General features: G+C 40.5%; 1 protein-coding gene across 3 annotated transcripts in view; it reads left to right on the top strand.

Annotated features, from left to right (window-relative positions):
* The window catches only part of LOC113990140 (glypican-5-like), a 359,722-nt gene that overhangs the window by 20,911 nt on the left and 314,700 nt on the right, over nucleotides 1-24,111 (top strand). For all 3 annotated transcript variants that reach the window (XR_005563090.1, XM_027725265.2, XM_027725264.2), the window contains exon 2: nucleotides 3,163-3,324. Coding sequence is in view for 2 of the 3 variants with exons in the window: in XM_027725265.2 (XP_027581066.1) it covers nucleotides 3,163-3,324 (162 nt within the window). In the remaining variant the exon portion in view is untranslated. The remainder of the gene's footprint in view (nucleotides 1-3,162; nucleotides 3,325-24,111) is intronic.

Genomic DNA, 24,111 nt, shown 5'->3' with positions numbered 1-24,111 from the left:
CTTGGGAAAAGCAGGTAAGAAAGTCCTAGAGGGAAATTAGCAGAATCTATCACTGAAATGATGCTCTTGGTAACTTTTCTTCCCTCTTTCACAAATGGTGCTTTTTCTCTGGTGTAAAGAATGACTTTGTTCCTAAACTTGAAGAGGAGTTTGCCCTTAAGGTTGTCTCCCTTTTGCTGATATGCAGAGCACATATGAGCAGGGGTGATTGCCACGGCACTGTGGGGTGCTCAGTCCCTCGGTCACTGCTGGGTCACTGTATTCCTCCCCTCTTTTTCTCCTCTTGGAGAGGGTATTCTTTATTAAGATGAAAGAGATGAGATATACTAAAATTAGTATCAGAGCTATTAAAGACATTAAGACATTACTAATGAGTTCTAATTTAATCTCAGCACCCAGGCATGTATAGTACTGAAAACTTTTATTAGGTTTCTATAATTGTGTTAAAAGTGATACCCTCAGGCTAGTTCTGAAGCCAGTGAAAGTGCCAAGCTGTGCATGACAGCACTGACTCGACAGTGCTGTGAAGGGAGGGGAGTTTGCTTTCAGTGCTCTGTGTTTTACATCAGGCTCCTTAACTGTCAGGGGCTTAGTGCTGTTTCTATTTAGGAGTGGCTTCTGTATCATTTTGGCTCTGGACCAAGGAAACCTAATCTTCAGGCTCATCGGAGGAGATAGCTGGGCGGGGAATCCCAGGAGTGCAGTTCCAGCTGAGATATCTGTATTCTTAAAGCTTTCTGGAGGAGACGCAGGTTCCTGAGGTTCAAATTGGGAGCACCAGGCACAGCACTGATAGCCAGGGAGAGCTTCCTGGCCAGGGCCAGCACACAGTCAGCATGGAGCACTTGATATTTCAGACCTTTTTGATACAGAGCTTTGCAAAAGCCTTCCAAACAAAAAATTCAAAGGGCTGCTGAGTAAGGAGAAGTGCTCTGAGTATCAGCAGCCTGGCACTGCAGATGCCAAGTAACATTTACATCCCCTCTGCTTGGACACCTGATTGTGCACTGAGTTGCTCAGCAGCCTGTACTATAATTTCACACATGCTTTGTGGTGCCAGCTCAGAGAAGTGGTCCTTCCCCGGCCCCCAGTTCCTTGTGACAGAACAAACGTGTTAGGGGGTGAACTGGATCAGGGAACCCGCCCAAGTTAAAATTAGCCTGACCAAGAAGCTAATTTCAACCTCGGGCAGCTTCTCTGGCAGGCGGGAACAGAGGAGTGCGCCCAGCTGGTGACAAGTGCAGCCTTCCTGCTGCTGCTTTTGGCAGCCTGCTGGTTCCTACCAGAGCACAATGGTCTTATCTTGGGCTTTCAGCGGGGTCTGGGACTGCAGATCTGACTGGGGAGACTTGTTGTTTCCCATTTTTGAAATTAGACTGAAGCGTAAAACAAATCCACCTCCAGAATGGTATCCTGAGTTAGCTCAGTCTGTGACAACTTTGATGTTTGTTTGTAAACTGGTACAAAAATGTGGTTAATTCAGATATTTCCCTTTGCTTTTGACCTTTTTGACACAAATTAGCCTCACTTTTAAATGAGAGTTGCTATAAACTGGAAACAACATTTTCAAGTCGAATGAGATGTTTCAGCCAGCTTGGTGTTTTTATTTTTTTTCCTGACAAGGGAGATTTACTGAACTCCTCTCTGCGGGTTTGGTCTCAGTTAGCTGCTGATGACCTGGAGCTGGCTCTGAGCAGTGCCTGGTCGTTTGGGTGATTCTACAGATTTTTCAGTCTGCATCCTCTTGTTTTCAGTCCTTGTCAGTTCTGTGTGGAGCATTGTCATGTGTTAACCTGCAAGGCCAGGTGTGAGGATTAGTGCAGTGTGATTGTTCATTAATGTTTCTATCTCGGGGCTTGGCCTTAGTGCTCTGCAGTGGCCTGAGTGAGAAATGCTGAGGAGGAATTATGGCCTTTTTGAGGACTGGGGCTGTTTCCATCTGGGAAGGGGACTGCTAGTGGTGTTAACAGTGGTTTAGAAGCAGAGAGGGTGCAGAGAGGTGGCAGTGTGGGCACAGGCCAGCTCCAGACCTGGTGCAGGGAGGGTGCTGGTGTCTCAGCACTGCTTTGGGTCCAACCCAGCTTGGCCCTCTGTGTGGCACTGGCTTTCCTTGGAAAGGCTGTCTCCTTAAAGCTTGAGAGATGGGCTGGAGGTGGACACCTGCAACCCCGTTCCCTCAGGACCACCATTTCTGCCTCAAAGTGGAGGGAAAGAAGTGCCTGACACTGTCATGAGACTTCCTGCTGGGATGTTCCTGTTCCACTGAGAAATTGCAGTGGAAATATCTGCTTTTTAATATCGTGTGACTGTTTTGGCTCTCGTATTTTCTATGTGCCTCTAGTTTATTTAATAGTCTCTTGCTTTCTTTCATCCCCTTCTTAAAACATATGTTTGTGAAGCACCAGAATATACTCATCTGCAGTCTGTACCAGATCCTTTCTGGCACCTGTAAATCCTATGGTGTAGAACAGATAGACCCTAAATGTCCATTCACAACTCTGTGTGATGTGGGTTTCCTAATTAAGGGTACTAAACTTAATGAAACATGTACAAAGATGGAATTACTTTTAAAAAAATAAAAACATCCTATAAAAATCAAGTTTTTTAATTGACTTTCAACTTCCTCTGTAGTTGCAAGGTGGGAGTGATTTCAATGCCTTTACAATTTTTTGGGGTTTTTTTTGGTGAGCTGCTTAGGAGTTCAAAGATTTTTTTTTTAAGCTGGTTCCCCTAGTGTAAGAGGTGAGTAGGTGATTCCTCAAGGCACTGTGGGGGTGGTGAGTATTGGATCCTAATTTGAGGCACGGTTATCACCCACATGTTCAAGTTTTGATACCTTTAGCACAAGGTGTACAGTGGAAATGTATCGTCAATAATTCTGTTGTCCTTGACTTTGACTGTGCTCAGATGCTTTTTCTGCCCAGTGCTCTTAACAGTGTAAAATAACTTATTAACTGATAATGTGATGTTACCCAAATTTAGATGAAATGGTCATAAATTTATGTTCTTGTGACAGCAGCTGAGTTTCACAGTGTCGTTCCTTGCGGGTTTGGTTTTGTTTCAGAATCTGAAACATGGTAGTTCTGACATTAAGAAGCATTGTTTTTATGGCATAGGTTTAAAAGGTTTTCTAACTGCTGTGTTTTTCTTGTTTGCTTTAAGAGTCAGATTTACAGATCTGTCAACACAGGGCACCAACATGTTGCACCAAAAAAATGGAAGAAAGCTACCAGGCCGCTGTTCGGAGAGAGAGGACTCAAAGTATTCAGGCACTGAACTTCGAACTAAAGTACATGATTGTTGGTCATATCACAGCTTTTCAAGGTAGGAACTTTTGAGTAGTTTGTAGCAGTATTCTCTGCAATACAAAGGAAAAACTCTTACCTTTTATTTTTCATTCCTCTGGTATCGCATGCTGTAGTCACTGCCATATGGTTGACTTGCTTGTTCTTTGTGCTTTTGGAGAAAGGTAATGGCACTTAGTCTAGACTGATATTTCAAGCATCTGCCTAAATCTAATCAGGAATAGATTTAAACTTAGACCTTGTTCCTGGGCTTGGCATGGATTTTTTTTTAATGGCATTTTCAAGTGTCATTTTGGTGCCTGATGGCTGTACTTTTTTTTATCTTCCCTTGTGTTTTGCCAAATCATTTACAGGTGTAGAACATTAAATGAAGATGCATTTGCTTGTTGATGCTGAAGAGTAAGTGCTCGAACTGATGTGTCAAATGAGAGCACAGCTCTTGCTTCGTGTCAAAATGCTTTACTACTAACTTGCTCTAGCAGGGTCATGTCAGACTATGGAGTTTCTTCTTACAGGTGGTTATTGTGTTGTTACAAAGAGGAAGATGCTTGGGTAGGACTGTGCACTGTAGTGTTGAGCTCTGGAGACTTTTCTCCAGAAGGGCATTTAGATATAGGTTGTGACATATGTAAACATATGAGAGTTGAGTGATTAAATCAGTCATTGACTGGTGAATCCAGTTTACTGACTTCTGTGGGCCTAAGAATGTGCTAAATTTTGACTTGCTGCTTTGCTGTGTTTAGTGCTGAGTGCCCTGATGGAATAGGCTTTGAAAACAAACCAGTAGTTATTAAAATACAAAGTGTTGAGGCCTGTATGATTAAGCCTGTTGTTACAAGGCAGGTTTTATTAAGTAGCAGCTCTTTTTGTCTAGTTTCTTCCATTTGAGTGAAAATACTAGAAGTAAAAGGTGTGATTGACAGTTAAGAAGAGATAGCATATTGTCTAAAATTGACAATAAATGATGATGGAAATCTGAAAGAGACGTGCAGGGGCAAGATAAAATTTTTCTTCTGCTTTTGTTTTTTTTTACCTCTTTTTTTCTGTTTTGGACGAATGAGCGAGAAATGGCATTTTGGTTTATTTTACAATTAATTTTTGAAAATGTGTAATATTCCCCGTGATTAAAAAATTGGTTTGGAGGGCACTTCAGAGGAGCACTGTAGTGAAAGAGCGGCTGTAGGCATTGTTAAATGCTGGTTATTCATTCAAGCAATCTTTTAGTATTATGATTGAATAAAGATAAGGTCAGAATAGATTAACCTACCAGCCCCTTTAGGTCAAGCCAGTGGCTTTATTGTCCATTGCTGATGAAGCCTTTTGATGGAATGAAAGAGGTAGTTAGACATTTCACACAGTTTAAATTTACAAGCATTCTCTGGAAGTGGGTGAATAGGTTGTTTGTTGTAACTTGCTATGGCTGGCCTCCTGTCTACATTAGGTGGGAACACTTGAAAAATTTAACTTTGCTCTCTTGCTTTGGGAGCTGCTTTTGTTCTTTGGTTTTGTCCCAGGTGTCAGTGAAAAGCCTCTCTCTTTATCTTGTGCTGGATAAACATTCTGTTGCTAAGAGTGGTGCTGTGCAAGACATTTACTGAGAAGGAAGATCTTTGCATGGAATTAACTCTGTCCTTTTGGAGTGTTTTCGTTTGTTGCTATTTTGAATGATAAAGCGAGTGTGCCAACAGCACACTTTACAGTCCGAGAAAAGAGTATCCTGATATTAGAAGCTTTCAGACACCTTTCAGATTTCATGTTCCTTGCAGCAGAGAGAACTGACTCAGACATGCTAAAAAATAGTGTTTACTTGTACAGTTTTCATGCACAATTTATTTTTATATACAGAATTTTTAGTACTCTTAGTGTAGTCAAAGCAAAGCAGTAGTTAGCCTTGCTGCCTACTGCTGAGGAAAAAAAGTGTTAACTAATTTTTATGCACTTAAAGCAGACAATACCATTAATATTATACTCCTACTGATGAAATAATTCTTAAGAGTACTGTGGTATAATAAATGGATTTTCAGCTGTCCAGCTCTGAGAACATAGTGGTGGGAATTAAATTTCAGGGGGAAGAGATCAACTTTTTTGGAAGGGGGGACACCCAGAGAGAATGTTTTTTGTTTTCTTTTTGAGTTCTTATTTCCTTCTATGCTTTGATAAAAGTAAAAAGGCACTTCTGAGGACCTGCAAATGCCAAAAGTATTAATAATAAAAACCTTTCTCGTGTGAGTAGGAGTTTTGATATGAGTTGGGTTAAATATTGCCTCTGCACTGCCTCAGTGCTGTAGTTGGCTGTGGATATTTTGGTCTTGAAGAAATGTTGTTTTGGTTTTTCTTCTTGCAATTGAAAATGTTGTTTAAGTAGCTTTGCCCACAGCTGAAATAAGACAATTTTCACAGATTTAGATGTGCAAAATAATTAGTCTAAGACTTGATTAAGCTGCCACAGCTGTGGGCAGGCTTGTTGTATTTGGGCTAGTGCACAATCCATACATATGGACAACTTTAGCACTATGGTTCAACCCCACTGTTTCTTCCCATTTAAACTTTTCAATATTAGCAAGCCAGTCTTTGCCTGAACACTTAATAAATCAAGCTTCTGCTGGGTGTGTTTTGCTGGAATGCCTGTCTCCAGTGCTGTTGCTGATACATCTCATTTGAGTAGGAGGAGGCACATTGGCCTGGGCTGCCAAATGCCCTCCCCATTAGTCACAGGACAGGAAGAAGGGAGAGAGACAGGAATGAAATGGCCAGCTGGCTGCTTAGGAATTCATCGCAATCAGCTCTGGTGAAATCATACAGCGTCACAAAATCTTTGGTGTTTGGCATGTTGAATGTAACCAGGCCCCTGGGGGAGGGTTTCATGGAAAGCTGCTGGATTTACTTTCTCTTCATGTTTTGGTCCATGGTGTAGCCTAAAAGCCATAGCCATGGTAAGTCACTCGACAGATGTGTGATTCTCTGCTCCAAATGGAGTCACAGGCAAAGTGGAGTAAGTGCAGGGAGGTGTGCAAGTGTTCCAGACTGTAACAGGAGCAGTGTAACTGAGGACATTGTGCCTGTTGTAACGATACCAGCGTGTCTCCCTCTGGCTCTACACAGGGGCCTTTGTTTGGATGCATTTTGGACCCGGTCAGTCTGTCCCATCCAAAGATGTGCCTGCCTTTCTGTCTTTCTCCTGTGGCTGCAGCCTGAAAGGCCTAGGAGGCCTGTTTAAATGGATGACAAATGGGATGCTTTCATTTTTTAAGTGGTTTCCCCTTCGATAACCCGAAGATTCTCCTTTAAACTTACTGCTTTTTGCCCCAATATTTTTTGAAGCTTGCACATAATCAAATGCATTGTTTTAGATTTATGTCTTTGTGGTGATGCTACATATTACTTGGCACAGCCATCCTTCTGCTAACCCTGCCCCCCCCCCCCCATTCCCTTATGCAGTCCCTGCACTCCTTGGGGCACTTCCAAGTAAGGCAACTAATTCATTGTTAGTGGATTAGAAGTGCTGTGGGTGTGCAGGCTGAAAGTTGCTGTCAGAAGAGGTATTAATGGTCTGACAGGAAGGCTTTGTTGGGAGCAGACAACAGAGAGAACCTGGCCTCTCTTTTCTGTGTCCTTTATGTGGTGCTAACAGGTGCCCCTAAAGGACCCACAGATAGCTTGTCTCTGCTCCTGTCATCTTATGCTGAAGCTAATTTGAGGTAATGAGAATCCAGATACCGGTAATTTATTTGTTCTGCTGATGGTCTCTGCGGAGGGACAGAACAAGGTACTTTTAAATGTACATCACTTTTCAGTCACCAAATTAGCAGCTGTTGGAGATAGTGGTGAAAAACTTTGAGCTCAGGAATTCAAAAAAATTACTGTTCTTTGCACTTGTTTTTTACAGCAAGGAACAGGAATTGTTCACTCAGCCTCTTAAGAGAAAGCTTTCATGAATGAAAATACGTTGGCCATAAAGCACTAATTTTGTCTTGTTTCTCTGAAATAGCATTCACTTGACCTTAATGAAGGTGGCGGGACCAGGTGTTCTCATGTTCTCACAGCTATAGGAGGGAAGCTTTGTAGCACTGTTCCTCTCGCTCCAAACCCAAGGGATTTGACAAAGCTGTGCTTACCTTCTGCTTTCTATGGAATGGGGAATGATAGTTGGGAAAGCACCTTGTTGCAGTTTCTAATAGCTGGAGTTGCCCTGACAATGTGGTGCTTGCACATTGTTTTGGCCTGATCCAATAAAGCAACTGGGAAGGACACAAATGATATGGAGAGGGCAGTTAGTTGTAGCAGGGATGGAGCCCAGGACTGCTGGTTGTCAGTAAAATGCCTGGAAGTTAATGCCCAGTTGATCCATAAAGTCCTTAAGCGCAAAGTTTTTCGTATAACATCCTGCATGGGGAATGGGAATGACTGTCTGGTTTCTGTGGGTCTTGGGATGGATAACATTAGTGAACCCAGTAATGAACTGCCCTGAACTTTCCCAGAAATAAGTAATATGGTACACTGGCACTCAGAGCTATGCAGAGTCAAATACAGTCTCCATTTTCATTTGACTCAGTTGCAGTGTTGCTCATACTTACTTTTACTGAATTTAGGAATATCAGCTTGGAATAGGGGTGGCTGGTTAATGGTGTTGAAGTGCTGTGACATTTACAAAACAAAGACTTGGCTGAAGAAGCACACTCTGGCTTGAAGTAAATTACTATATGAAGTGTAGTCACAATGCTGGAGATGGATGCAGTCCAAAATCAACGAGCTATTTAAAAAGCAAAGCCAACCATTGCCATCAGAAACCTGCCAACCCTCACCACCAGTGCTTCTGGTTTCTGTTATTTACTGCTGGATTATAGAAATGCAGAAGTGTTGTTTTTTAAATAGTGTTTTGTAATCCCCTACTACTTGGTCATTTATTCAGCCAAATTGTTACCCACCCCTTTCCACTTGTCTAACCCTGCTGAGCAGAGTTTTGTACTCTGCTGACCTTAGCTCTGAAAGTTGGCTGGGATGTAGAATTTGGTTTGGGCTCGGTGCAAAAATGATTTCCTGCAGAGAGAGAGGCTCCCCTCCTGTATGCTGTTCACTCCTATTCCAGTGCACCAGTGAATCAGCACTTTACAGGATACTTTTTGTCTTTAGACCATGAGCACTTGGGAGAGGACTTGAGTGTGGCTGTATTGGTGCTGGGCATAGGGGAAGTGAGCCACAGGGGAGGGAAAATGTCTTTGCTAAAGTGGCACATCGTAGCATGGCAAGAGCCAAGAATGCAACTTAGATTATCTTTGTGACCTCTTCTGTTCCCTCACAAAAGTATTTGTGATTTCTAGAGACCTTTGAGGGGAAGGGCATTTTGTCTGGTTGTAGTCTCCTGAGGTGTTTGCTGCAAGAGTGAGAGATACTTGTTTTGTCCTTGATCTTGGCGCGGTTGGGCTACTTTGCCCTGACTGTGGACCAGGTGAGTGTTTCAGAGCAGTGCAGTATGAGGAAGGAGTGTTCTGCATCAACTCTTAGGGGATAAGATTCCTTCTTTGTATTCTGGTGCTACCAGAAAGTTCATAAATGCAGAGTGCTCAGTATACCACGAGTTTGGAGAAAGGAATTCCCCTGATTTGCTATCTACTGTAAAACAGTTTGTGGTGGGTAGAGGTAATGAAGGATGAACTGTGGGGTAAGGGAGGCAGAGTCCTTTAGGAATAAGTGTCCTGTGTAACCAAGACACTGCAGTGCTGTAGTGATGAAGCATTACCCTTCAGATAGTGGTCTGGTTCTGCCATCCAGGTTTTATCCTCTATTGGTGCTGTTGTGTCAGGAACTGCCCTGTATTCCCTGTGCTGCAAACAGGGCCACCTGATCCAGTCGTAGCCAGTAAATGATCAAGGAAATCCATCAGAAACATGAACATGCTTCCCTCTTACCCTGCTGTTCCCCAGAGACTGATAATTCCACAGTTTCCCGAGTTAGGTTGAGATGCACCCATTATCCAGTCTGTTGTTGGCCCCACTATCCATTAATTCCTCTTCCCGCAGGTTATCTTTTGGCTACCACAAAAAAATTGGCAATGCCGACCACATGTTGACAATTAGGCGGCTTCCTTTAAACATACTGCCTTCTAATTCTACTGTCTGACTTGATTCTGAAGTTTTTTCATTTAAAAGTGTAGTTATTGTCTCTTTTATATGCCAGTTATGGTTTCAGAGCCCAGGGCTTCAGTCTTTGTCTGCATGTGGGGTGAGGGAAGAGAATGTTAAATTCTTCCCTCTCATTGTCCTTTTCTCAGCAAAATAAAAAGTTTACAATGTGCTGTTCCCTAATGCTCACCCCTTTTATCTTCTGAATGTGCAAAATTAAAAGAAAATCTTGCTGGTGTGCTGGGGACTGTGGGTAAATATTAACATTACATTGTGAATGGTGATTATTGAACTCATATGTTCTGTCTCTAAATATTTCAAATGGTGTGAAGTTTTGTTTTTTTGTTTTGTTTTTTTTTTTTTTTGCTGAAAGGCTACCTGTGATGCTTTGGAATCTTACCTTTTCAGAAGTTGTGTGTATGCTTTTGTCAAGATTCTAGATTCAGATTGATGTTTTCAAGCTGTACATTACAAAAGAATTAATGTGTTTCTTACGTGGTGACTTGTTCCATTTTTCGCAGAAATTGGAATCAGAGTTGATCTATTATCCATTAATAATTTGAGAAATTTGCTTCATTTGCTTCATTTCATACAAACTGAAAATTAAACGTGGAAAAAACCCAAATAAACCTTCACCTTCAAAATTTTTCTGTAGTGCATATTAAACATAGAATGAGCTTGTGCAGAAGTTTCATTCCAGCCTCTCATGTCCCCTAAGACTGCGTGCCTCTAGATTTTTCCCATAGTGTTTCATCTGCCATAGTATACTGTGAAAAGCAAGTATCCAGTGTTCCTTTTTCACTGTTTTCTTTGTTTTTTTCAAGGTTACCTGAATCCTGCTGAAAAGATAATTTCCCTAATCAAACTACTGATAACATTCTTTGGTTCCTTGATGGTGCTACCCTCCTGCATCTGAAGCATGCCTTTCATCTTGTATTTTCCAGTGTAGTCCATGCTGCTGGTCACCTGTGATTCATGATTTATTTAAATGTCAGGTACCATCACAGGCCAACACTGCAGTCTTTTCACTTACTATTAAAATTCAGTTGGGTATGTTTTTGATTTTTTCCCATGCTGTCTTTCATGTTAGAGACTGGCAAGTTGTGAAGATGCTCCGTGCCTTCATTGTCTTCCTTTAAATGCCATTCTTAAAGCTGTCTTTAAGGTCATGATAAGCAAAATGCTTGTGAAAAGTCAACCCAGAATATACTGAATCTCCTGCCTCTTGCACTGACTGGGTTTCTCATGCTCGTGCCCCTTTCTGTCCTTCCTCCCTGTGTGTGTGAATCCATCAGCTGTTGTCTGCCTTCCATTTTATTGGCAGCCTTGAGACAGGCACCAGGATTTATTTGGGATCTCTGCAGCACCTGTGATCCCAGAGTTCATTAGCATCCCTAAGTGCTATAGTAATGTTGAACTTGATAACTTGTGTTTCTGATTGCATTAATGTATCCCCCGGCTGTGCCTTGTCCTTTGGGCAGCTTGTTAGGAAGAAAGAATTATTAGTCTTTAAAAGAACATAGGAAAAATCAGAGGGATCAATACTGGAGGAAATTAGAAAATTCTGATGCCTTTATGCTTTCAAAATAGCAAATTCAAGTGGAAAAATTAATGAAAACTTAGGTAGAACTTGTAGTTGTAGCTATGGAATGAAAATCATTGTCTTGCGAACTGTTTCTAGTAACAAAGTTCATGTCCACAGAACTCTTTGAAGGATAACTAAAGCTAGTGACTGTATTGTTAAACATAGGATAACCTTATATCAAGTCTTATTTATTGCACTGGAATGACCTTATATCCAGTGGCAACCAGCAGTTGTACTTGGGAGTAGTTCACTGTGAGGAGTTCCTGCATGTTGTGGGCAGGTTTGATTTATGGAATAGTGTGCAGTTGTTTCTCAGGAATGCATATGCAGAACAGTGCTTGTGGATAACTGGATCATATTGCCAGAAACGTATACTGGAAATGTTTATATACTTAGGAGTATCGAAGTTTTTGGCTGGTTACTAGAATTGCAGTGCGTTGACTGCTAAGCAAAAGTGTTACATTGTTTAGATATCTTTGTAACATTAAATTTTACTAAATACAGATTTTACAGAACTGTTTGGCCCAAGGCTTTGGAAAAACACTATAATGGGAAGTGGTGAGAGAAATGTACCTTAAATACATTTAAAAGGAAACAGCAAATCATCTTCGATAAGATATTATCCAAATATCAAGATTTATAATCATCCTATAGACTTGGTTCCTGAACTTGTCTGGCTGTGGCTGCCATTTGATGCCTAGAATGTCAGCAATTTGGGGAAGGGACAGTCCCTTCATTATCTCTTTATAGCTATTGTTCAGGCGATGTGGGTTGGGTATATTGGTGCTAGAATAAGAAATCTAATGTATATACACACACATCATGTGACCATGAGTTTGATTATTTGCTGTCCCTCTGTCCATATTTCACCTGTTGGTGGTTGTAATTGCCTTTTCTCCCTCTTTGTTCCTCCCAATACCTTGTCAGGCTGTTGACTGTATCTCCATAATATAAAAGCACAGTGGAAAAAAAAAATAAGAACCTGCAAAAGCAAAGTGAGCAAATGAGTCCAGGGGCTTGTCTACCTCGGGAGACTGAAGCACAATTCCTGTTGTGACAGCAACTTCTTGGAGACAGTGTTTCTGGTATCTCTTTTAGTGTCCTTTTTTCTGGAGTTACACACTTTATTCACAACCATGTTGTGAAATTTCTGTGGCCTCCTTCCTGCCGGCGAGAAGGTGGGTGATTTTCTTCCTCTATTTCAGTTTTGTTATGGCACTTCTGCCTTTTGTGTGACATTTCCATGCAGATATCATCGCCGCTCAGTCTCTAATTACAGCAAGTCCCTCAAACCAGTGATTCTGCTGCTGGCTGTGTGAGTACTTCAGTAAGAATAAAGTTGTTCTCAGTGCAGCCAAGTCCAAGTTCCCACTTGCCTAAGTCAGTCTGACATTTTGGGAAAAAAAAAGTGGGTGAAATCCTGAGAAACAATGTGTTCTGACAGATGTTTGAATGGGAGTGTAAGTGTATGAAGATCCTGCACAAAACTTTTTTGAAATAAAAAGACCACCGACTGTCAGTTTGGGGGTATTTCAGTGATAATTCAGCTTTTAATTACATATCCTTTTCTCCCAAAGATGATCAGCTGTTTAAAATTACTTTTGTTTTTTTATTAGTCCTTTTCTTGTGAGTTTGGAAACAGGAAAGGCATCCTTGTAGGCCATTTCTAGGTGCAAAGTTTTAGATGTTCTTTGAACAAAGTATTACTTCTCTTGGTAATATTGAAACTGTTGGGCAATTCAGTAAAAATATGGAAAAAACATTGTAGAGAACTGAGTGCAAAAGGACTGATTTGAAGAAAATTCTTCATTCTCAATTTTGCATTTTCAGGCTTCAAAAAGAAAATGACTGTGTGAGACTGCAAGGTTAAGAGAGCAGAATCTCAAAGCAAGTATGTTCAGGGGAAAGCAGTAGATTCCAGCCTTAGATGCGTGCCCCAGTGAGGGTAGTGTGGCATTTCGGTTTGCAGTGTGCTCTCTTCTGCCAGCTGTAGACTTTCAATGGATGAAAATTGTACTCAGAAAATTAAAACTTTCTTTCTCAGGTTTACAGGTATACACTTTCATTTTTCTTTTCCCTTAATTTAAGAGGCAAGTGTAGAATAGCTTAGATTAATTTGGTTTTTTTTCTAGAAAAATAATTTATCTGTTATACAGATATATTTTTTTTTACTCTTAGAGCAGTTTGTATATGTGCTTTTTAGTAATTCTGTGTAACATAATGCATTATTGATCTAAACTGTTACGTGTGTATAGTTGTAGAAAAAGAGGATGAAGTTTTCTTTTCTCCCAGTTTTTAACAGAAAATTACTTACTGCTGTTGTGTGGTATTTTATTTATGGGCTGGGACTTCACCGTGCTGTCTATAAAACTCTTAAGACACAGTGCCAGTTCCAGGAAGATTAGGGTTACTGTAACAGGAGAGACAGGAATGCAGACGGAGGGTGTATAAAAGCAGTAGGATCATGGTTTTCTCTGTAAGAGATGGCAGTCTGAGTGTTTACAAGCACACTTGTCACATTGGGATTTTTAGATCAGATTTCAGAATTTGGATTTGATCTCAGTTCCTAATTTGCTTGGTGCTCTAGAGTGTCATGGCTTTCCTGGTCATCCATCAGTTGAGGGCGTTGTGGCTGGTAGGCGTTGAGGCTACTTTAGTTTAAAAAGAGGTGTACTTGATTTTAAGTGAGTTTATTCTTATGAGCATTCACTCTCAGGCAGAATGTTTTCAAAACTTTAGAGTTGTACCAAACTTGGAGGTAGGGAAATTAAAACTGGTGGTGTGTTTGAGCCCCTCACAGCACAAATAGGTGAACACATAGATCAGTCCTTTTTCACTTCTTTGTTACTTCAGTTTTTCCCCTGTTGTCCTTGATGCTTTTCCCTTAGGTATGTCTCTCGGGGAGGAGAGGAGGAAGTGTTTGTGCACAGCAGGGACTGGTGCCTCATGGAGTGTTGGCCCTGTATTTACTGATTACTCTACCTTAGTTTAGGATCATTGATTTGGAGTTGGACAGTTGTACATCAGAACAGCTGAACCACGCCTTGTGCCTCCCCATGGCATGACTGTCAGAGCTGCTGTGAAGCAGAACTGGGACCAGTCCTGTGTGCAGCAGGGTGGTGAGGGAGACTGGAGTTTGTAAGGATGCAGGAACGTGCAAGTAGACTGCTGCGCTATAACCATGGAGAGGTATTTGCTCAAATCCATGGCATGTGAACATGATTCTCAGTAAAATTTACTCTTCCACGTGACTTAAGTTGAAATGGCTTTTCATCTGTCCTCAAAAGTATCTATGAAATACGTGCAATATATAAGATTCGAAGCTGACGTGGATTCCTCGTCCTGTGCCTTCTTCATGGATGTCTGTTAGGATTGCATTTCTCCACTGGGCCATGTAGGTGGAGTGTAAGTATTTTAAAGTGTAGCTATTGGATCATACCTTTTGTTTGCTGTTTTTTTGGAGAGTTGGGGCTTACCTAATGAAGTACTGAATCTGTAATTGTCACCATCCTTGCAGAAAGCTTAAGACGTTTTCTCTAAACTCAGGTAGTTTAGTTTTAGGAATTAGGAAGGTTTGTATGGGTATAGATAAAATCTGCTGCATTATTTCTTATCCATGTTAGTGGGGAAATTATTAGTGCTGTTACCCATCAGCTTCCTATTGACTCTCTAACTGTTCTTCAAATATTGTGTGAAGGAGCTCTTTCCTTTGGTATGAATCTGAATGAAAGCAATGTAAGAACAGGACTTGAAAGTAAGGAATTTATGGGTCATGTCTTCCGTACATACTCTCAAGTCTTTTCCTCAGTCTTGCAGGCCTGTTCACAGCAACCAAAGGGTGATTTTTATCAGATAGTGGAGGATCCAACAGCTTTGTCCAGCTGAGGATAACTACATCTGCTCCAAATCTTTTGTCAGGAAGGGAGAGGTTTGAGATTGGCTCTCTTTTTCATGTATTAAGACTTTTGCCTTTGATGTGCCATGCTAAAATTAGGATCTCTGCAGATGTTTACGTTTGGAATGTAAGTATTGATGCAAACCTTAGTGGATTCTTATTAGAAAGGAGAGTTTTAACAGTTTTTTTCACTTTTTGCTGTGACTGTTTTGCAAATGTGTGATTTTTTTTCTGGTTTGTGCTGTCCAACGCTTGGGAGAGCTTCCTTTAGTTTTTCTTAGATTGCCATGGGAAAGAGGTATGTTTGTAGGTGATGTAATAATTTCTTTACCCTTTGTTACTGCTTTTGTTGGGTTTCATAATATTCACTGTAAATAGAAGGCTGTGAACATGAGTAGAGGCTTTTCATAGCAATAAATGGTATGTATCTGCTACCAGGATTTTAGAGGTGCATATGTAGAAACACGGAGCTTTTAGATCTCTTTTATTTTTTCCCCCTTTAGTCGTGTTCTGAGAAGGCCCCTTTCAAGTGTCTGCATTTTCCATATGTGACCATTGTTTCCTGGAATGCCTGAAGCCCTGTGCCCCACTGCACCTCGTGTAGAAGTTGCTGCTCCAGAAACCACTCCTCGTTCCCTCTCTCTATGACCAGGCTTAGTTTGCCCAGCCCAGCTGCAGAGTCCTGTGTGACTCTGGATCCATGGAGCAGTGCTCATACCACTGGATAAGCAGTAATTCTGGGTGGATAAAGAGCATTCTGAGAAATACAACTGACCAGACTGAAACCAGTTATCTGAGCTAGAACATTTCTGTATGCATTTAATCACTTCCTCATGTGTTATTTCCTGCTTTTTTCTCTTAGTAGTTTTGGCCCGGGTGGTTGTGTGAAAGTCACAACAGAAAATGTGGTCTAACATCTCTGGAAAACCTTTCTTCTGTTTCTACCCATTCAGATTCCTCTAAGGAAACATTTTGGCATGTGGCAAAGAGCTGCTTTTTTGTTTTGTTCTGTGGACTAGAAGTTAAAAATCTGGGCTGTTTTTTGTCTGACTCAACAGGGAATGATCCCAATGCCAGTCATGTAGGTATGCAATTAACATTAAATGTGAAATGTTTTATCTTAAAAGCAAAGAGGCGTAGGTCTCTGAAATACACTTACAAACTTCTAAATCTGAGGCACACCTTGTTGCATGGCACATGGGGTGAAAAGAGGCTGTTGGGATTTGGCAGGCTCACCTCCTGCATCCTTTCTTCTTCCCTAACCTGGTGGAAAAGAAACATTATGGAAGTTGTAAACACGCAGTGTAAAACACACTGCGGACAAAAGAATGGCCCACAAAATTGGGGCTAGTTTTAAATGTACAAATATAACAAACACATTTATGAAATATATTTCATTTTTTTACTGTGTTAAACTTTATGCTCCAGAAATATTAATTTCCTCGAATGTAGTCATCTGTAAAACAATGCTTAGAAAATGTAGAAACCCACCAAATTTATTGCCAAAATAAAAAAAAGTTTTAGGGTTACTAGCAAAAGAATGTGAAATTAAAGAAACAGTGGACCCACCTGCAGGAGGGTGAATCCTTTTAGGCCAGACTACTTTGCTGTTGATTTTTTTGGTTAGTTATGAATGTATCAGTCTTCATGTGTGTAACTAATTTCAGTGCTGTTGGGAATAATGAATGAGTGTGTCTGTGCATTGGAAGTAAAGTGAATTTTAGTGACTCAGAAGTGCTTGCTCGAGAAGTTCCTCCTGAAGCTGTTGCTGTCCTGGAGTGACTGTAAGGATTTATATCCTGTTAAGATGACAGTTTTCAGGCATCCAGGCTGCCTCTGGGTATCCAGTTACTGGTCAGTGATGGCAGGTGCTGGTAGGTGGATATACTGCCAGTAGCTCCTACCAAGGTGAATATTGTTTTTTTACCTGAAAACATAGGAATGAGAAAGTCTTCTGTGATTTAAATTTATTTATGTGGTCTTTGCAAAACAATGAAGAATTCATCTTGGCTTTGGTCCAAAAGGAGTTAAAAACCCTGATAATCTTTTCACTGATTTAACTGAGCTTGGACGCTGGCTCCATAGGTAGAATGAAACTAAAGCTTTTAAATTATAATGCTAAAGAAAAAGGGAGGCTTCTGTTTCCCGAGTGAAGATTACTTTGTTGGGATGTGCCATGGAATATCTTATTAAGTGGCAAACGAGGGAACCGCAGTGGGTTTAATAATGCAATTTACAGAGACCAGCAGAGGAACTAAATGTGTAAAGAACCAAAATCCACTGTAGTAAATTTTTGTTGAAAACAAAATTATTCTTATGATGTTTTAGCTGAATATAACAGCAAAAATACTCTTTCACCACTACCCCTGTCCAAATTCTAAGACTGGTTATCAGAGACACCTACCTTACTCTTGCTGCTTCTGTATGTGGTAGTAAAATTTGTAAAAGCCAGAGGAAGAGGAGCAATACTTTGATATTCAAATGTGCAGAGTAAATTCTGCAAAGCATATGAGAAGGTGAGATATTTCATTGTATTAGATATGCCATTATAGTTCAGAAGAAAAATGGACTATGTTTTGGTCAGAGCCCTTCAGAGTTCTGTGGCTGAAGAACTTGTGTGTCCAAAAGATTTTTTTTTTCTCCTTTAGCTGTATTAATTCATCTAATAACAGGTGCCATTCTTCCCTATAAATCTTTCATTTTTCAATATCCTCAGTCTGCCGTCCTTACAGCAAAACTATTACTGTTCAACACCAAATCTATTTTGAGACATTTATGGCTGTTGTGCAGTAACACACCTGACATCCAGCTAATCCAACTGAGCACAACAGCTCAGGAACCCTCTTGGAGTTCTGGGACTGCAGCAAGTGAGTCTGAGAGCTGTGGGCACTGCTTTAAGGTGGAAACAGAGGCAGTTTATTTGCAGCCTGTCCTGCTGGTTGGGAACTCTGGCGTGTGGATGCTGAGGTTCAGTCCTTTGCTTTTCTGCAGACTTTCCCTGGTGCCATGTGCAAGGGGCATTTGAGAGCTCAAACTGCCTTTTCTTCTGAGTGTACCATTAACTTCAGAGTGGAGTAGGTTTTTTTAATTAGTCAAGTGCACTTGAGTTGGAGAATAGGAGATGTCATTGCAGTGGTTTAAATCAGAATTTGTTTTAATTTTTTTCTGTGTGATCCATATACTTTCTAATGGAATGCGAGGTTTGTCATCTCTCTTTTTTTTAAAGTATTTAAAAATCCCTCCCTTTTTTCCTTAAGTATGTTTGTTACGTTTGAGCAACAAGTTTAACCTCAACGATGATATTGCTATTGCAAAAATACCTAAGAATTCAAAGACAAATAAGACATGTACAAAAAACTATATGAACTGTGTCCCTGCACACCTACCCACTGTATGCTTAGAAATAATGTGCTGACGAACAGGAATGACACAGCTTCAAGGAAAATGCAAAGAACTGATGAAGGTTTCTAAGATTTCTTAGTTATCTCTCTCTACCTGAAAACTGATTGTTCTCTTGGCTACTTGAAGGTGGAGTAACTTGCGTGAAGGCTTTGGAGTTACACCAGGTATGACTGGTATAAATTACAGCAGCATGAGACCCACAGTGATTCATCTTGTGATGGCAGAGACAAATCTTATCTGAAGATTGCTGGTTCTGTAGAGGATGAAATGTTCATTTTCCTGTCATCACTCAAGGCAATAGATAGTTTTATCTGATTTTATAATCTGTCTGAACAGAGCAGTTTTGAGGGTATAAACATTATTTAAGGGTGTGCTTTCTTGTATTTCTGAAGCCATTATCAAGGTCTATTCCTCAAGCAGGCATCTTTTCTGTAGGCCTGCTTTTGATCTTATTTTATGACTGATGGGTTTTATAGCAAGTTTTAGTGAGTTTTTATTTCAAGATCAATAAAACTGAAATACTAAAAGCAAAAAACAGGCTTCCAGCCCACCCACTCTGCCCACCACACACTCAGTGACACACCTTTCGGGACTGCTGTCACATCAAGTGCCACCAGAACACGTGCTTGGTTTTGTGGTGCAGCGCGAGGTCCTGGTTAAGCAGGGGTCAGAATGGAGCTGTCCTGGCCTTGGCATGTTGCTTAAAATGTGTGTTGTAAGATTACAGACCTGGCAGGATGGAAACATGGTAAAACACTGATGTACATTTCTTAAAAAAAGTAACAAAAAAGTCATGCCATCCAGTACATCAACATTTTGAAGACTTTGGATACCCTTGAAGTGGATAAGGCTGCTAGATAAGGAGAGGATTAGGGATGCAGTTCCCTCTGTTAGTGTAGTATCCAAGACTTTCCCTGTGTGAAGTGTTGGGAAGCCCAGGGCTATGGACAGGCCACAAAAGAGGCTGGAATAATTTTTTAATGTCCCTTTAAAGAAAAGAATGGATGTGATACTGCTGCATCACCATGATTTCCTTCCTGTCCAGACTGAAGATCACTACATGATATAAAAGCAGGATGAGTTTCTGAAGATAACATCCCTCCTACTGGTGGAGATGCTTTCTGCATTGGCACTGTCCTGGATAGTGTCTCTCAGAGGACTTGAAGCTCTTCCAGAGCATTAAAACAACGTTCCTTCCTGGGAGGCAGCTGCACAGTTGCGTCTACTGTATGTTGGCTCTAGTTGTAAGCCCTCCTTTTCTTTAGTGAGTATCCCCATGTTTTTATTTTATGCAGCAGGGAAGCCACCTTAAAGCCAGCACTGATCTTAGCACAGTAAATTGTCCTCTTTTATTTTCATCCTCCATTCAGTGCTGTCCAGGCATGTGCTGGAACGGTGAGTGGCAAGGTGCTTGGCTGATTGTTCCCTCTCTGTGGTGCCTCGTGTCTCATCTTCACAATATGCTGTGGTCTCACAGCCCCATTTTGCTCTTGGTGTTCTGAGAGCATTCCCAGTTGTGCAGTTTTCTGTGTAACCCTTTGGGACTGTAATCACAGCTGGGGTGGTCCTGGGCTGGACTCAGCCCTTGCAGGAGTGCAGGATGCTCCACTCAGTGTCTGCAGCAGGCAGGTCAGCTTGGGGTCTTCTAGCTAAGGAGGAAGTGCATGCACAGCAGAGTGTGTCTGAGGAACAATCTAAACACTGAATATATTGTTCTGTTGAATAAATTTCTTGATGCCTTGGAGCAACTCTTCACCCTCATCTTCCTTCCATTCCAGGTGGCTCACTGACTCCACGGTCAGGTTCAGCCCTGCGTTCATGTGCTTTAAAGTCAGACACATGCTGAGGTTCTTTACTGGCTTGGGACCAAAGAACTCAGTGTTCCATAGATGAACCATTTGGATGATATGAGTTTCAACAGCCTGAGGGCTCTTGGGTGAAGTAACTCAAAATCTATTTACACACTAACCTTTGAATTTCTCAGATTCACATGCATGATAATTTGTTTGAATAAAAAATTGGATATAAAAATGGAATTAAACCTTTATGATGACCTTTAGAGTAATTTGGACACATTCTCATCTTGGCTTGCGATTTAAAACTGATGCAGTTACTGATCCATGGTGTGGGTAATGAAACTTTATCTGAAACTGTTTTAATATTTGTGTTGAGCTGTAAATGAGAAAATGCTTTTTCTTGTTAGTATTTGGATGCTATTTCTGGGGTGGTTTTTTTGGTATGTTTTCAGTGTGGCTTACAAGCATAAAGAGCTGTGGATGTGTTCATTCTTCTAGTTTCAATTTTGGATTCCATTTAGATTTCATCTTTGGATTTATCTCGGGCTGTGCTGCCTCCAAGGAGGAGGAGGATCTTGACATTTTAGTTATTAAAGTGTTTTACTCTTCAGTTTTTAAAAATAATTATGCATATATAATTAAATATTATGCATATATGGTTAAATATGCATATTGCGTGAAACAAAGTTCCAGATGTTTTTCATCCCACTTTGTTTTGAGAACCATTTGATGTTGTTGAGTTAAACTGTATTAATTAAAGCATGGATCTACATCTGGTGTATTAGAGGTGGCAATTGTAGAGAAGTAACGTGAACACCCTTTACAGTGGAAAGCCATGTGAGAGCTTCAGCTGTGTGGTTTTTAACCAGGTTTGATTCAGGTTGACCTGTCTTAATTATGCCTTTTTTTTTTTTTTTTTTTTTTAACCTTGTAACACAGAACAAGTCTCGGAATTTATATCAGAAATATTCTGAGTTAGGACAGTGTGCAGTCAACACAAAATTATAGATCAAATTCAAATGTACGACAGGGTCACCACCAAACCATTCCTGGAAAAATTAACAAAAAAAAAAAAGTGGGAGAATCACTTGTTCTGCTTAAAATCTGTTTTGAAAATATAAATAATAATTCTCACGTACACCAACAAATCTGAACCCGTGTAGTCTGTTGAGGAAAAAGAGTGTGCCTTGGGATTTCTTTTTGTTTACACAAGATCTCCACATGCAACATCTGGGCTCTTAAAGCCCAAGCAATGACCTTGTGCTGGAAAAATACACTGTGATGAGGCACATTGTGTGATGTGGACACCACTGCTTATAAGTTGAGGACCAGAATTCATCAAAACTCTGTGTCTGTGTCTTTGGCTGGTGCCAGGGAGGATTAAAGAAAAAGAAAAAGCACTCGTCCTGTTTTTTCATGGAAAATGAAATAGTTTTCAATCAGCATTCCTGAAGTGTGGCATTCCTTTCCAAAAGAACCCATTCAGTATATCCGAGGGCCTCTGGGAGTTCCCTGTTGGCTCTGTGTGGGATTAAAGTGTTTCTATTTGCAAGTCATCAACTTGATTCAAATCAGAGCCAGACTGAATCTTAACTCAGGAAATGTTCCTGAACATCTCTGAATAAATGGATCTGTTTTACCCCAGAACAGAACCAGCGTGCTTTGCAGTTACATCTCCAGTCCGAGGACTCCTATTGATAATGTCAGAATTAATAAAGTCAGCTTAATAAAACTCAAAATCCCACCTAGGTCAGCACTAACAGCACTTGGAGGTTCATTGCATGTTTGAATGGAAATGCTGCCGTTGGGGTATCAAAAGACATGTGCTCAGTGCCTTGTTACTAAGAAAACCCAGCCCAAAACATCTATATTGATGCACATGTGAGAGTTTAAATGCACATGTCAACATCTCAAACTGACCTTGGATAGTTTCTCATTTTTAGGCAGCAGAATTTCCTGATGAAAAATAATACTTATTACATATTTTCCCACCCATGTTATTTATTAAATCCATATTGAATGTGTTTGCCTGCAGAATAAAATGATCTTGGCTATTCAGCATAACAATGAGCTATTATACAGAAATTTTAAAGAAAAAGGAAAAAAAAAAAAAAAAAGAAGCTACTTCTAATAAAAAAGGCCAGATGCTGACTTCATGTATTCTGGGGAAAGAAACCCCATGTCAATTCAATGCTCCTCGTTGATTCCCCCTAGTGAAATTATATCTAGTGTTTTGATCCAATGCAATTTTTAATGCACTAACATCTCTTGGCTCGAGAGGCTCCTTACTCTTTCCAGACCAGTAAATCTCTGACTCTGCAGCACTAGGTTGGTTTTAGTGCTTTTGGCAGTGTGATAACTCATGTTGCCTATTGATGATTTCTTTGGATTTTTAGTACATTCTGACATATTCTGTTCATTCAGTACATCTTCTCATAAAAGAAAGCCATGTTTTCTTTTGTTGTCATAAATTTTGAAGTATATTTTTAAATAAAACTGTTTTAACTGTTTAGGTGCTGGTGAAAAAGAGAAAGTAAGTCAAGCAATAAGATAACTATTATAGTACTGTTAATTTCCAGGGCTCTAAATACAGATATGACAAGTGTGTGTTATAGCCTTGATTTAAATCTGTCAGCAGAGACCTTGTATAGTAGTTGTGGGCTTTGATTCTCCAAACACACAGTGCTCTGGAAGGCAAAGTGAAGAGCACACAGGTAAGACCTCAAGAACAAGATTTAGCAACATGTCTGTTCCTGTTGTTGTCTACTCAAGCCCCAGTTTTCAGTTAAAACTTTTTCTTCTCTAGCCTGGATGAAGTGACTGGTTGGCAGTGGGTAGTGTCAGATTTCACACTTCTTTTCTATAGGGTGTCTTGAAATAAAGGTGACAAGGTCGCTGAAGGAATGCTCAGAAAGAAATACACTCAGAAATGCTCAGTGGAATGTTTTTAGAGCTTTACCTCTCCCAGATTTTCCACGTGCCATGTCAGTAGTGTGCATCTTTAGCGTAGGTCTTCCAGGTCAAATTCCATGGTAGGGAAAAGTTGAACTTTAGAGCAGCAGAGAAGTTTTTGGCTGCCTGTTGTCAGTTATGTGTGCAGAGGCTGGGGAGTGCCCCGAGTGCAGTTGGAATCACGTAGAGCACCCCACATTTATTGCATTTGCGAGTGGCTGTTCACAGCAACATTGTGGGACAGTGACTTTTGGGAGAGAGGAAGGATTGCTTGACACTTTGAGTCTGCAGCGGGAGAGGGAAGAGAAAATCCCAAATCTCCCTAGTGAAGCTTTAGATAAAATAGATGAAATTATGTTTCTGATGGTGAAGAATTAGTGGTAGGTGAGATCTTTTAAAAGAGGAAAAAGTTGCTCAGCAAAGAGGGGCTTGGACTCTGGGAATTTGAGGGCATTTTAGTATGTAGAAGATGGGAAGGATTTTTCTACTGCAAATGTAGAGGATTGTGAAGCAAAAAAAAAGAAAAACTGGAAAGATTCAATATGTGTGTTAAAATGATGTCCCTGAAGAGGAAGTCGGCAGTAATCCCATTCTCCTCGTTCAGAAACTTCTTATTTGAGAGTTGGAGCTTCCTGTCAAGGAGATTTTGGAGGGAAGGTGCTGACTTCTGAAGTAGGGGTTTTTGATAAGAGTCTAAAGGATTTAGGCTCTTCACATTTGATAGAAGCAGCTTAATTAGTACTGTCATAGTCTGATGAATACTCCACCTTGATTTCAAGTGAGATAATTCAAGTTCATCCTTAAAAGATCAGTTCTGTGCATATAGAGGAGAGAGAATATTGTCAGGAGCTGATGTTTGTGGCTGGCATTGCAGTGCAGCCCAGAGGTAACACACAATCCCAAGATGTCCTGAACAGTCAGCCCTGGTTCCTTGAACCAGGATTTTCTAGTGAATCTTTGTCACTAGAAAATCTTTACTTGACTTTGATTTGCCTACTAGTATTATCATACAGTCTGGACTGCAGTACTGTTTTTGTAGATCTTGCTTTTTTTTCCT

Source organism: Pipra filicauda, unplaced genomic scaffold (assembly GCF_003945595.2).
Source record: "Pipra filicauda isolate LSUMZ 115617 unplaced genomic scaffold, ASM394559v2 scaffold186_size1760508_pilon, whole genome shotgun sequence".
Lineage (NCBI taxonomy): Eukaryota > Metazoa > Chordata > Aves > Passeriformes > Pipridae > Pipra > Pipra filicauda.
Note: the sequence above shows the minus strand (reverse complement) of the source record. Positions and strands in the feature narration are given on the sequence as shown.